The sequence below is a fragment of the Cyprinodon tularosa genome, unplaced genomic scaffold (genome assembly GCF_016077235.1).
Source record: "Cyprinodon tularosa strain WSP-4 unplaced genomic scaffold, ASM1607723v1 ctg837, whole genome shotgun sequence".
Classification (NCBI taxonomy): Eukaryota; Metazoa; Chordata; class Actinopteri; order Cyprinodontiformes; family Cyprinodontidae; genus Cyprinodon; species Cyprinodon tularosa.
This window is the reverse complement of record NW_024039604.1, coordinates 253784-265870: the sequence shown is the minus strand read 5'-3', so window position 1 is coordinate 265870 and position 12087 is coordinate 253784. Positions and strand designations below refer to the sequence as shown.

Genomic DNA, 12087 nt, shown 5'->3' with positions numbered 1-12087 from the left:
CTTCTGTAGGTTGTTGCCTAGCAACCCTTATAAAAATGTTCTGGTTATGCCCCTGGAGGATTACACATTTTCACATAGTAGCTCATATATCCAATGAAAACTTTACTTAGCTGATAAATGCAATAGAACAGCTCAGGTTTATATATAAAGTGACAAACTAAACACAAGGTGTACTGTTTAATGGAAAAAAAGAAGCAAATGTACAGAGCATCTTTGGCGCAGCAGAAACAGGCCCAGTCTGCTCTGCTTGTGACCTTGCTTCGCCTTATTTGGACCTCTCGCCCACCGTAGCTCCAGCTGGGCTGTGTGTTTTGGTCGGATGACGGGAAGAGGATGTTTGTCTCTGTATAGTGGAGTCCGGGGCAGCCGTTCAACATGTCTCTGGATGGAGGAGGATGCAGAGGCTTCTACTTTAACACCGTCCTTTCTCTGGCTCGGTCCCTGGCGGCTCACCAGCACGCGCCTTTAGACAAGGTAACGGTCCAGCTAGCTGAGCTAGCAGCACACTGCGACACTGACGTCCTGAACTTCTCTCTTCCATCTGTCGGATGGGTTTTTACTATTATTTCTGTCCGGAAGTGACTTTATTTTCCTCTGTTAGCTTGTAGTTGTATCGATAACATTTCAATATTAACGTCGCTTGGCGGTAGGTAACCGCTAGCTGTTTTTAGCTCCTAGTTAATCTGTTCAGCTTCTCTCAGATGGAGCGCCTCAGTCTGATCTGTTTATCTTTCTTTCTTCTAAGTCTGAATATCCCGTTTAATTATCTGAATGTTTTGGTAACCTTCCAGATATTCTAAGCCACTTTCTAAAGTTTTAGGATTTGAGGAGCACTAAAGACCAACTGAGGAGTGAAACTGGACCTATAAACTCCTAAGTTTGAGGACATCTTACAGGATAATAATGTAAAGTTTATCTGATTGTAATGTTAGTGACTACATCAATATGTGTTAATACTCAGGAAGAAAACAGATTTAGTTCCCTATCCTCAGCAAAGAAAAGGGAAGCACCTTCAACTGTAGCTTAACTTGGGGGTTCATTGGCTCATTTCTTTGGTTAGTGGATTTCATGATACACTAATTAAATCATATTTTATTTATCCATTCCACATTGTTTTTTTTATGCTGTTTTTTTTTTTCTCTTTGGTTAGAAAAGGCAGATGTGCTGGTTAAAGAAGAAAAGGTCAGAGAATGGGGAAGTTTAAAACAGGAAGTGCATAATGGGATGAATGAACTGTTTTACCGACACCACTTTATTATTTCGAAGGGTTTTAGTTTGAGGAACTAATCTACTTCTCCAATGCTTCAAATTTTCTCTTAGGGTTTTTGATTTTTGTAGCATTATTTTACTAATTATGACGGTTCAACTACGGGAAGAACCAGGATACCGTACTTTAACTAATATGCAATTACCTTCCACTGCTCTTTAATTTAGATAACTTCTGTCCAAACTTTATTTATTCATTTTATAGTAAAGGCCATCTGTATATTATGCTATTGTACATAAGTGTAAAAACCCTTTTTATAGTAATATCCACCTGTATATTATATTGGGTACATATCCAGCTGTAAATTTAGTTCATAACACTAGTTATCTATATATTATATTCATAGGACAGATCTATTAGTAAAATTCTGTTTATAATGGTGTTCATCTCTATATTTATTTAGTAGAAACCCATGTCCTGTATTTATAGAACCATTATTTATCCTGCACTTGCTGCTATTGCACTTCTGGTTAGAACTAAACTGCATTTTGTTGCCTTGTACCTGTACCTGTGTAATAACAATAAAGTTTAATCTAATCTAATAAAACTGGTTATTTTCAATGTATTTTTGGTTAGTCTATAATATTTATTTAAACAATTCAGAAAAGCTCTGTCAGTTTTCATGTCAAAGGGATGAAAGAGAGAACATACAGTTAATCACAGTAAAGGCTGAGCCCTTAGCTATGTCTAGGAGAGAAACGGGATAAACACTGAAAAATAACCCCAACTTTATAATCTATGATCGGAGGTGCTGATGGCAGCAGCACAGCTGATTCATCTCTCCAGGATGGTGTCACAGCCAAACAGAAACAGACCAGATGAAGCTGCTATGATAAGAAAAGCAGAGAGCATAATATTTAATTAGCAAATAATCCAGAATAAGGGAATGGAGAGCAGAATAATGAAAAGTCATCCCCATATCCTCCAGCGATCTAAGCCTATAATAGCAATATAGAGGTAATCCCGTATAAACTGAGCTACTCTGAATATAAACTTTGTAAAAATAAACGTGTTAAGCCTAATCTTAAAAGTAGAACCAGTGTCAGCCTCTCAGACTAAGATCAAAACACAATCAAAATTCCTTTTTTTTAGATTATTGTTTGCACTGCAAGGAAATCAGGTTTCTGATTTAAATGCAGTTAGAGCGCAGCTAAACATGAGCTTTTAAATGAATATAGTGGGCTCTGCTACTTTGAACAATGTTGCACATGAGCTAGCTTATCACTTAGCAGTATACATCTGAAATCTTTATGAACAGGATGTTCCAAAAGGTTATCAAACTAATTTATCTCTGTCCTAGTCTGATGTATTAAAATTAAAAGATTTCTAAGGCCCCGTCCACACGAAGCCGAACCCTGGCCTAAACGCACAAATTTTTCACCAAACCAGCCTCTCATCCACACGAAGCCGGCGTTTCGGGGGTCTGTAAACGATCCTTTTTTTATTCACCCTTCAGAGTGGGAAGATTCTGAAACGCCGTTTTCGCGTTTCCATCTTTACACCCTAACCGCATTTTTTTTTTTACACGCATGCGTCATAGCGTCGCCTCTAAACACGCATGCGCGACACAGTATCACAACAACAATGGCGCCTTACTGTTTTGAATGGTTGCTGCTCACGCTACTCACCCTGCTGTCGGGCTTACAGCAGAATCTTCTTCTTCTGGGATATCTCCAGGAAGAACAGAGCAATATAGACGACATAGTTCAGCACCTCAATATGACTGAACCACGGAAATGGACCCGCAGGGCAACCAGGCGAAGGTATTTTCACTGTATTTTGAATAACACGTCTCCCAATCGACACTTTCTTGTAGTCTTTTGACTTTATAATCAAGTGTAACTCGAAGCAGCAGTTCCACTTCATCATCTGTCCAAACAAGACTTGTACATGTTCGCCCAGTCGTACTTGCCGCCATCTTTTCTATTCGGTTCTTCTTCTAGGGGTTTTCCGGTTTGGTTGTTGTAGTGCGCATGCCCAACATTTTGTCGCCTATTTTTGCTTTGGCACCACAGCGCCACTTACAGGCCTGGCATACATTTTGCAGCGTTTTCATGCATTGGTGTGGACGCTCACATTTATTTTACGTCTCCGTCTTTACGGCAAACGTTTTGGAAAATATCAGCGTTTCGTGTTCGTTTTGACTTCGTGTGGACGGGGCCTAAACCTTTTAGGTAGTGAAGGTACCGACCCCCACAGTTCATAAAGCCTCATGTGAACAACATATCACCACCTACTGGTGGAGTGCATAACTACAGTTTCTATTGAAATCCGTGATTTTTTATTTTTTTTTTGCAATTGTTTTTCTCTTTTTTTCCATTTTAAGTTCCTTTGAAATTGTTAATGATTGGTGTGTATAATAAAATATTTTGTGGGTTTTTTCTTTTTTTTTTTAAGTGTAAAATGTCTTAGAAGAGAGCAATCATTTAAGGTGCACTGTTTTTCTGCCATTTTATTGAAATGAACTCAAGCAGACAGTGAAACTTTTTGTCAATGATGAGAAAAATGAAAGGTGTTTGTAATTTTTATTCAAACATAATAGTTTTTGCACACTTTTTGGTTTTAATCGGGTTGGATTTGGCTAAATCAGCCAATTTTATTTGGCAGTGTTTTTACCTAATCTATATTTTTACAATACAAATTAGTCTCATTACCCAAAATACTTAAGTATAATCGCAACTTTCAAAAGTGGGTCTTGAACCATCAGCCTCAGGAGTGGAAGGTGGTGTCTAACAGATGACGCCACTACCATTGTATAGTAGTAGTATAACATGTAACATTAAAGTTACAGCTGTGTCCAGTGGCTTGCTCAGATTTTGATCGTTACATTGTTTAATCTGACCAAAATAGTTTTAACCAATTAGATCTGTTGTTTTTCCAACCAATCTATTCTTAGAATCTATCCAAACTCTATCCAACTGACAGCACCTCTCCTACAAACTCCCACATCTTGCCTGTTGAAGTTCTTGCTCTTTCTGAACCACTTCCCCTAGTGGTCACATGGTATCACGGTAGCGAGGCTTCGGACGGCATCAATTTTGGCCCCTCCCCTAAATGAATCACACCTTGATACGCGATTCGAGGAAACGCTCATAACAACACTAAAATGGGTTATTTTATTTATAATAAAAAAAATTCTGTTAGAACTGTTAATATACAAATTGTCTAGAGCTGTTCTAAAGAAAATGTAATTTTGTTTTCACTCTTGTATACAAAATGACAAATCTGTCTATACCATACTACTTTTAACGGTTGGAGGCCGAGAAGTACATAATAATAATTGAAATTTATTGATCTCACATTGGAGAAATGCATTTAACCCATCCCCTTGGGGAGCAGTGGGCTGCTATTGTGCGGCGCCCGGGGAGCAGTATGGGGTTAAGGGTCTTGCTCAGGGACCCAGAGTTGCAGTCTGTGGCAGTGGGCCTTGAACTCAGAACCTTAGGATTCCAAGCTCTATGCCCTAACCAATAGGCCACCTCTCCCTGTTTTTTAAAATATATAAAATATATTAGGGGTGGAACGATAGTAAAAACTCATGGTTGTGTACGTACCTCGGTATGGATCCTACGGTTCGGTACATTTTCGGTACAGTGCAGAAACAAAAACCTGACCAAAAGGCTATCCTCAAAGGCAATAGATATCTGAATCCTGCCTGTTTTACTGTGGATTATGGCCGCACAGCAGATACGATGTAGATTCCAATTGCTTCTGTAATTTCTTTTGCTCTGCATGTATTCGTATCAAGGGGTTGTGGTAATACATTTGGGAGACGTAATTGGGCACTTTTCTTCTGTCTTTTGTTGGTGATGGGGATATCTGGGTGGTGTCGTTTGATATGTGTCAGCATATTTGAAGTGTTCCCACTCACGTAATGAACAGGTGTCGAACAACGACAACAGACCGTCTTTGTTCTGCTCTCCATCGCTGTTATACCTTACAGGGAACCCGAGGTTATCCCACACCACTGACTAATTCTTCGTCACTCGCCATTGTTAGCACTCGCTCGCAACAACAAAACCCAACAGCCTTTCCTTCCCACAGAGTTCAGTTTGTATTTTAAGGTGGCGTTTACTATCTAGACCAATTCAGGCATGTCTAGGACTTTTTCCCAATTCACAAGAACGCGAGTATAGACTTGTTTCCTTGCCAAGTATGTTCTTGAGAAGAAAAATTGGTAAATAGACCATAATGTTGACGATTTAAAATATGTTTTCGCCTCAAATGATCTTAAAACGTACTTTTATTGAACAAAATCAACAGAAAAGAGAGCTTTTAACTTAATACTCAAGCGCCCCATTGAAAGCTGCTGCTGCCGCAGTGCATGCTGGGACAGCTGTCAATCTTAAGAACGGACAAGTCTGCTCTGATGCATGCTGGGTAAAGAGGGAGAGGCGATAAAACCATCCAGGGACATTGATCTGTTCTCGGTCTGCTGTTCTTGTGAATTGGACAGTAGTAGGGCTGAGGGTGATGACGTTTCACAAGCACATGAGAACATGAGAATGCACTAGTACACATTGAGAAACGGCCTCTATGACTACAGACCAATCAGAGCTTGCAGGTGTGTATTCTGCATGGCAATGTGCGTGCCGAACCAAGACCCCATACCGTGTGTATGTTTATATATGTATATATATTTATATATGTATATATATTTTAGGGCTGCAACAACGAATTGATAAAATCGATAAAAATCGACTTTTAAAAGCGTTGGCAACGAATTTCATCATCGATTAGTTGTGTGATTAATGTGTCATCTGCCGCCGTCGTCATCACATCCACTTGACTGAAGCAGGGGAAGAAGAAAAAATACGGCAGAGCGAGCCAGCACCGCAGGTGCAGTGTTCCCAACTCAGCGACTTTTCAGACCCCTCCAGTATGGCGTATGACATAAATGTAACGCCATAGTTTACCCTCAGCGTCCAGACTGCAAATGAAGCGCGCATGCGCCGGGATTGATGGTGCAAATTGATCACAATAATTAAAATAGCCTGCGCTTTGTAAAGTGAAAAAAGTCGTAACATGCAACTTTTGTAAAAACAAATGAACATGGCACGGAAGCACCTTGTTTGTTTGGTTTTAAAGGGGGGAAATGTAACGTTAGTTTCTCAGGTAGCTCATCTGATGCTTTCCTTACCGTGTTAGTAGGTTACAGACAGTGATAAGGTTGGCTACTTATTTTACTTTTAATTTCATTTGAATTAGCTTAAGCAGCTTTTATATTTACTTTATAAATAAATTAACTTGCAAATTGTGAGGGCAAGGCTTTTAAAGTTTAATTCTTCTGGCAAAGATAGAGTAAAGTAAAGTATGGAAGCAAAGCAGAATAAAATCCAGCAAGATCAGTAATATGTCAATTAATTATCTGCCACATTCCCATGTAAATATCTGTCTTTGGAGGATGTGTTTTTTAGCACCCCTAGTTCTCTCATTTTTATTCCAAATACAATTTATAATTTGAATCACAGGGCTATTTTTATCTCTATGGTTCAGTATTTTCTCAAGTAGCAACTTTAGCAACTTTAACTGCTATACTTTCCTGTCTTAAAAGGCAAAACTCTTCTAGTCTAAACCTGTACTTGTGTGCTTGTTTGTTCTGTCTAAAATGTTTATTTTGGAATAAAGAGGTTAATATAAAAAATATTTTTTGTCCGATTCATCGATTAATCGAAAAAATCATCGGCCGATTCATCGATTTTTAAAATAATCGTTAGTTGCAGCCCTAATATATTTATATATGTGTATATATATATATATATATATATATATATATACACACCGGTAGAGGAAAGCTCTCAGCTTATGCAAAATCCTAGGTGGTTTTCCCAACTAAATGTGAGAGAAGAGCAATGAGTGAAATACAGAAAGCGTAGGGGAGGAATCGAAGAACAGTCTGGAAAAAGAAATGAGATTCAAGGAAATAGATTATTTTAGATTCTTTTAATTTAACCGGCGTGTTAAGCAATAGGGCTGGGTAAAAAAATCGATTTAATCGATTTTCAATCGATTCCTTTACATTTTTGCAAAATTGAGGTCTAGGGAATTTGATCAATTAATTTTATAGTGATGTTCACGTTCAAATAAGCAGGAAAGATGCACTCAAGATGACTTCAAACCAGACAGCTGCAAATATAGCCAATAGGTTGACTGAAGACATTAACAAATGGGGGCTGACCAGAAAACACCCTGTAGTTCTTACAGACAACGCTGCAAATATAGTTTGTGCAGTGAAGATAATGCATCTCATGAGTGTCTGTGGTGTTTCACGTTTGCTTGCTCGAGTGAGGCTTCACTTTTCACAAACAAGTTTGCACTTTTGAGTCAGTTTTGTTCAAATCTCATGTTTAAACTGTCTGATTTACAAGTTTGCACTTTGTGTTCAATGTGACAGGAAAAAAATAAAATACATGAGTATTTTGAAACACAGTTAAACCACTTTCATTATTGTAAAAACAGATCTTACCGAAATTAATCGATTTAGAACTGTATGAATCAAAATCGAATCGATTCAGGACTTTGGCAAAAATACCCAGCCCTTTTAAGCAACACAATAATATATTTGTTTTGTTAATAGACGCTGCAAATTGGGCAAGTTTTCACCCCTCCTCCAGGAAGGCCCGCCCCCAAATGCAAAGAGAATGGAGAATGATGTGAAATCCAGTATTTAGAAAAAATGCAATTCATTAAACTCAATCTGACAAAGAGGAACATCAAAGAAAGTGGAAAATATCTGTAAAAAAAAATTTTTTTGTTAACATCTTTTGAAAAAACTAAATCAGGGAAAACTGCAGTGTTACTCTTTTTTTTTTTATTAAATGTTTTTCAAAGTTGGATTTCTGGATTGGCCTTTATTTATTCCAATATAAAAAAAAAAATTGTTTTTCTTTCAAATTTCTATTTGGGAAAACATGGGAACATAATTCACTCCATAGTCCAGCGCCCTCTAGTGGATAAGAACTTTTACACAGTCTTGCTTTAAGTTTGATTTTAGGGGGATTATATGGGAGAATTATCCTGCCATAATGCAAGAGCACATAATTTCAATTTGAGAAAAGAATTTCATCTTCTTGCACTCCGAACTTATAATGCTCAAACTGAAAACATGCGCTCTCTCTCAAATATTTTCTCTTCTCTCTCAAATCTTTGTTTCTTCTCTCAGATTTAATGCTTCTTGCACAGATATTTTCTCCTCTCGCTTGCCTCCTTCTTTTCGCGCACAAACCGCGCTCTGCTCGGGTCTCAAATACGCTCGCAAACCCGTAGGCTCTGCTTGCCGATTTTTCTGCTCTCTCTCGGATTGCAGTTGTATCGTCGCCTAGCAACTTTTCCAGCCAATAGAACGACAGCCTCTGGAAAGGGTGCGCTTGTTTAACCCTACTGAGTGTGCCTGTGCTACTACGCCACTTATAAGAGCGTCAGCTGAAACTGCTATTTACAGTAGTTTTGTGGCTCGATTCAGCAAAGTTCAGTACTTATGGATAACCCAAACAATTCTGAATTAAGTAATTTTAAACAATTAGTGGTTTGTTATGTACAAAAGCAAAGAACCGACATATTAAATTATTATCTTGAAATACTTTGTTAGTATAATGGCAAATCTTTACGTTTTAACCAGTCAGTGAGTTATGGATGTTTTAAAATGTTGGATGAGTGGACAATTGGTCCGAAAGAGGAGTCCATTCGCAGCTCAAGTAGGACATTACAGGGAAAGGAGACTTATGTCTTCTGAAAGCCACCGCTCTTTTTACCTCAAAGGAGCTTTTCATTGGACTACCTATGCGGTTTCTTTGGCTATATCAGCAGGTAAATAAATAATAAGTACTGTATTATGATATTAAAATTGGTATTTATTTATTTAAATTTTATTATCATGTTTAATCAGACCTCAAATTTTATATTTAGTTAACAGTGAGATTGTTAATTTTCGGAGGCGTGGATGACTTGACCCTGGAACAGAAATCTTTTTCTCCTGACTTCTATAAGAAAATCAAAGTCAGGATTTTCTCTGACTGACCAGCCCTGTGTCTGCAAGGCTATCAGTCAGAGGTGGCAGTCTGCAGCACTGGGGCCTCCAGGCCACCGACCTGTCTCCATTTCTCTTCACCCTACACCTTCACCTTGTGGGCTGTGTGTCTGAGAGGAATGGACAGGAGTACTGGTCAGTCATCATGGACTTTGTGGACTGTTGTGAGAAAAAACACCTGTGTTTAAACACCAGTTAGAACAAGGCGATGGTGATCGACTTCAGGAGAGGACCCCGTGTGAACATTCAGGGGCAGGACATAGAAACTGTGGAGAGTTTCAAATACCTGGGTGTTCACGTCAATAAGAAAGCTGACTGGACACATAACACCATAATAATAATTGGAAATAACTATCCAACATTTAAACTTTTTGTAAAAAAAATTATTTTTTCCCCTACACTTTGAAATCAATACTAACAAAGTATTTCAAGATAATAATTTAATATGTCTGTTCTTTGCTTTTGTACATAACAAACCACTAATTGTTTAAAATTACTTAATTCAGAATTGTTTGGGTTATCCATAAGTATTGAACTTTGCTGAATCGAGCCACAAAACTACTGTAAATAGCAGTTTCAGCTGACGCTCTTATAAGTGGCGTAGTAGCACAGGCACACTCAGTAGGGTTAAACAAGCGCACCCTTATCGAGGCTGTCGTTCTATTGGCTGGAATGGTTGCTAGGCGACGATCCAACTGCAATCCGAGAGAGAGCAGAAAAAATCGGCAAGCAGAGCCTACGGGTTTGCGAGCGTATTTGAGACCCGAGCAGAGCGCGGTTTGTGCTCAAAGAGAAGGAGGCAAGCGAGAGGAGAAAATATCTGTGCAAGAAGCATTAAATCTGAGAGAAGAAACAAAGATTTGAGAGAGAAATGAAAATATTTGAGAGAGAGCGCATGTTTTGAGTGTGAGCATTATAAGTTTTGAGTGCAAGAAGATGAGATTCTTTTCTCAAATTGAAATCATGTGCTCTTACATTATGGCAGGATAATTCTCCCATAGGATTATAATTTTTCTAGTACTCTCAGATGTATTTGCTGATCCAATCAACTCTCTCCTCCTCAGCAAAGCATAGCTTCTCAACACAGAGGTCACTCCCCCTAGTGGACTGCAGTAAAACTGCAGGGGGGTTGGAAATTCTGCTGTAAAATATTTTGTTTTATCAGAAATAAATGAAACATAATATCATCCATCATATTGCTGAAAAACTGTATTTTTTCCTTTACACAGATGCTGAAAGTTTGCAGAAAAACCTGGATTTTAGTAATTCATAAAGTTTGTTAAAAAGTAATTGTTGCCTTTCTTCATTTTCCTGTGTTTTTGTGTTGCAGGTGCAGAAGCTGCAATGTATGTGCCCTGTGGACTTCAGAGGGGTCTTCCAGCTTGATGAGAGGAGGAGGGATGCTGTAATCGCTCTCGGTATTTTTCTGGTGGAGTCACACCTCCAGGTAAACCCTGTTTGTCACTTTTTATGCTTTCGCGCCAACAGTGTGTTGTCGGAAAATGTTGATTTCTCTTCTGTTATATATGAATTTATCCTATTTACTCACTATAAAAATTTTCACTCAGTCTGTTTCACTTTCAAGGCCACACCATTCCCTGCAGGATAGTGTTTGTAGACCAGACATAGCTTCTTCCCATAACTCTGACTACTTTAATTGTTGTAAGTGAGGGGGAATGAACGCTGCTCAGGCAGAACAGGGCAGAATGCTGTGCCATAAGGGCTGTATGATGAACTGTTCTCTTTTTGAATAAATGTGACGACTGAGTGAAATCCATAGATCTCTATTTCTTTAACTAGGGTGAATAGTTGAATACTTTTTTTCCCACTGCACAGTGACCTGCTGAAACTGATGTTCTGTGCGATCCTTGTCTTGCAGCACAAAGATGTTATCGTTCCCTACCTTCTTGGGCTGCTTAAAGGGCTTCCTAAAGTCCAGTGGATAGAGGAGAGCTCAGAACGCAAAGGACCGGGTCTGTATCAGTGCAGTGAAATCCACGCTGTGTTTTGAGGGTTTCAAACTCTGGTTGATCTTTATTGTCATTTTCTCACACAGATGCTCTTCCAGTCGCTGAAAACTTCAGCTTTTGTCTTGTAACGCTGCTGTCAGATGTTGCCCAAAGAGATGAGAACCTACGAGGACAGGTCTGTGCCGACGTGTTTCTGCTTATTAGGAAAGAAAGAAAAAAAAATAGAGCCTCATTACCTGTTTTTTATATATTGTATGAAAATAACAGGATTTTGGTTTCTTAGCAGGAAAGTTCACTAAAGCTTTCTGTCACAGTACATCAACAACCAAGTAATAACACGGTAATAACATAGCAAGTCACACAATATTACTTGGTAACAAGAAATGCTTTATTTGGTAATTACCTCAAAATTAAGGTATGTCATTTCAAAGTAATTACCCACATGTAAATAGTAGAATTGTATGTTACCATCTAACTATTGGGTGGTTAGTCACCATTAGGTTACCACATAAACGTTTCTACTATAGGCCACCACCTACCAAAGGCTTATAAATTAAATTGTAACTTATGATCAAGTAACTAAAGCATTATAAAACTGAACTCAGGTAACATATAAACATGGGTTAAAAAGACTGGCTTGCTGTCTTCTAGGTTTGGTTTCTGTTATATGCCAACAGAAAACTGCATTTTACTAGATAATAACACTAATTAATTGCTGACGAGGAAATAATGAGTTTGCTGCTGATAACAGTTTGAAATCTAAGAAGTCTGACTTTACGTTGTCTGCCTAAAATTTGAACCACAGCACTTACAAAAATTCTCCA

At 38.4% G+C, this 12087-nt stretch overlaps 1 protein-coding gene across 1 annotated transcript in view; it reads left to right on the top strand.

Moving 5' to 3' along the window:
* Positions 1-263: 263 nt before the first annotated feature.
* Positions 264-12087, top strand: part of pi4kaa (phosphatidylinositol 4-kinase, catalytic, alpha a) — an 84071-nt gene continuing 72247 nt past the window's right edge. Inside the window, exons 1-4 of the mRNA XM_038272567.1 lie at positions 264-474; positions 10624-10740; positions 11173-11266; positions 11350-11438. Coding sequence (XP_038128495.1) covers positions 376-474; positions 10624-10740; positions 11173-11266; positions 11350-11438 — 399 coding nt within the window. The 5' untranslated portion in view covers positions 264-375. The remainder of the gene's footprint in view (positions 475-10623; positions 10741-11172; positions 11267-11349; positions 11439-12087) is intronic.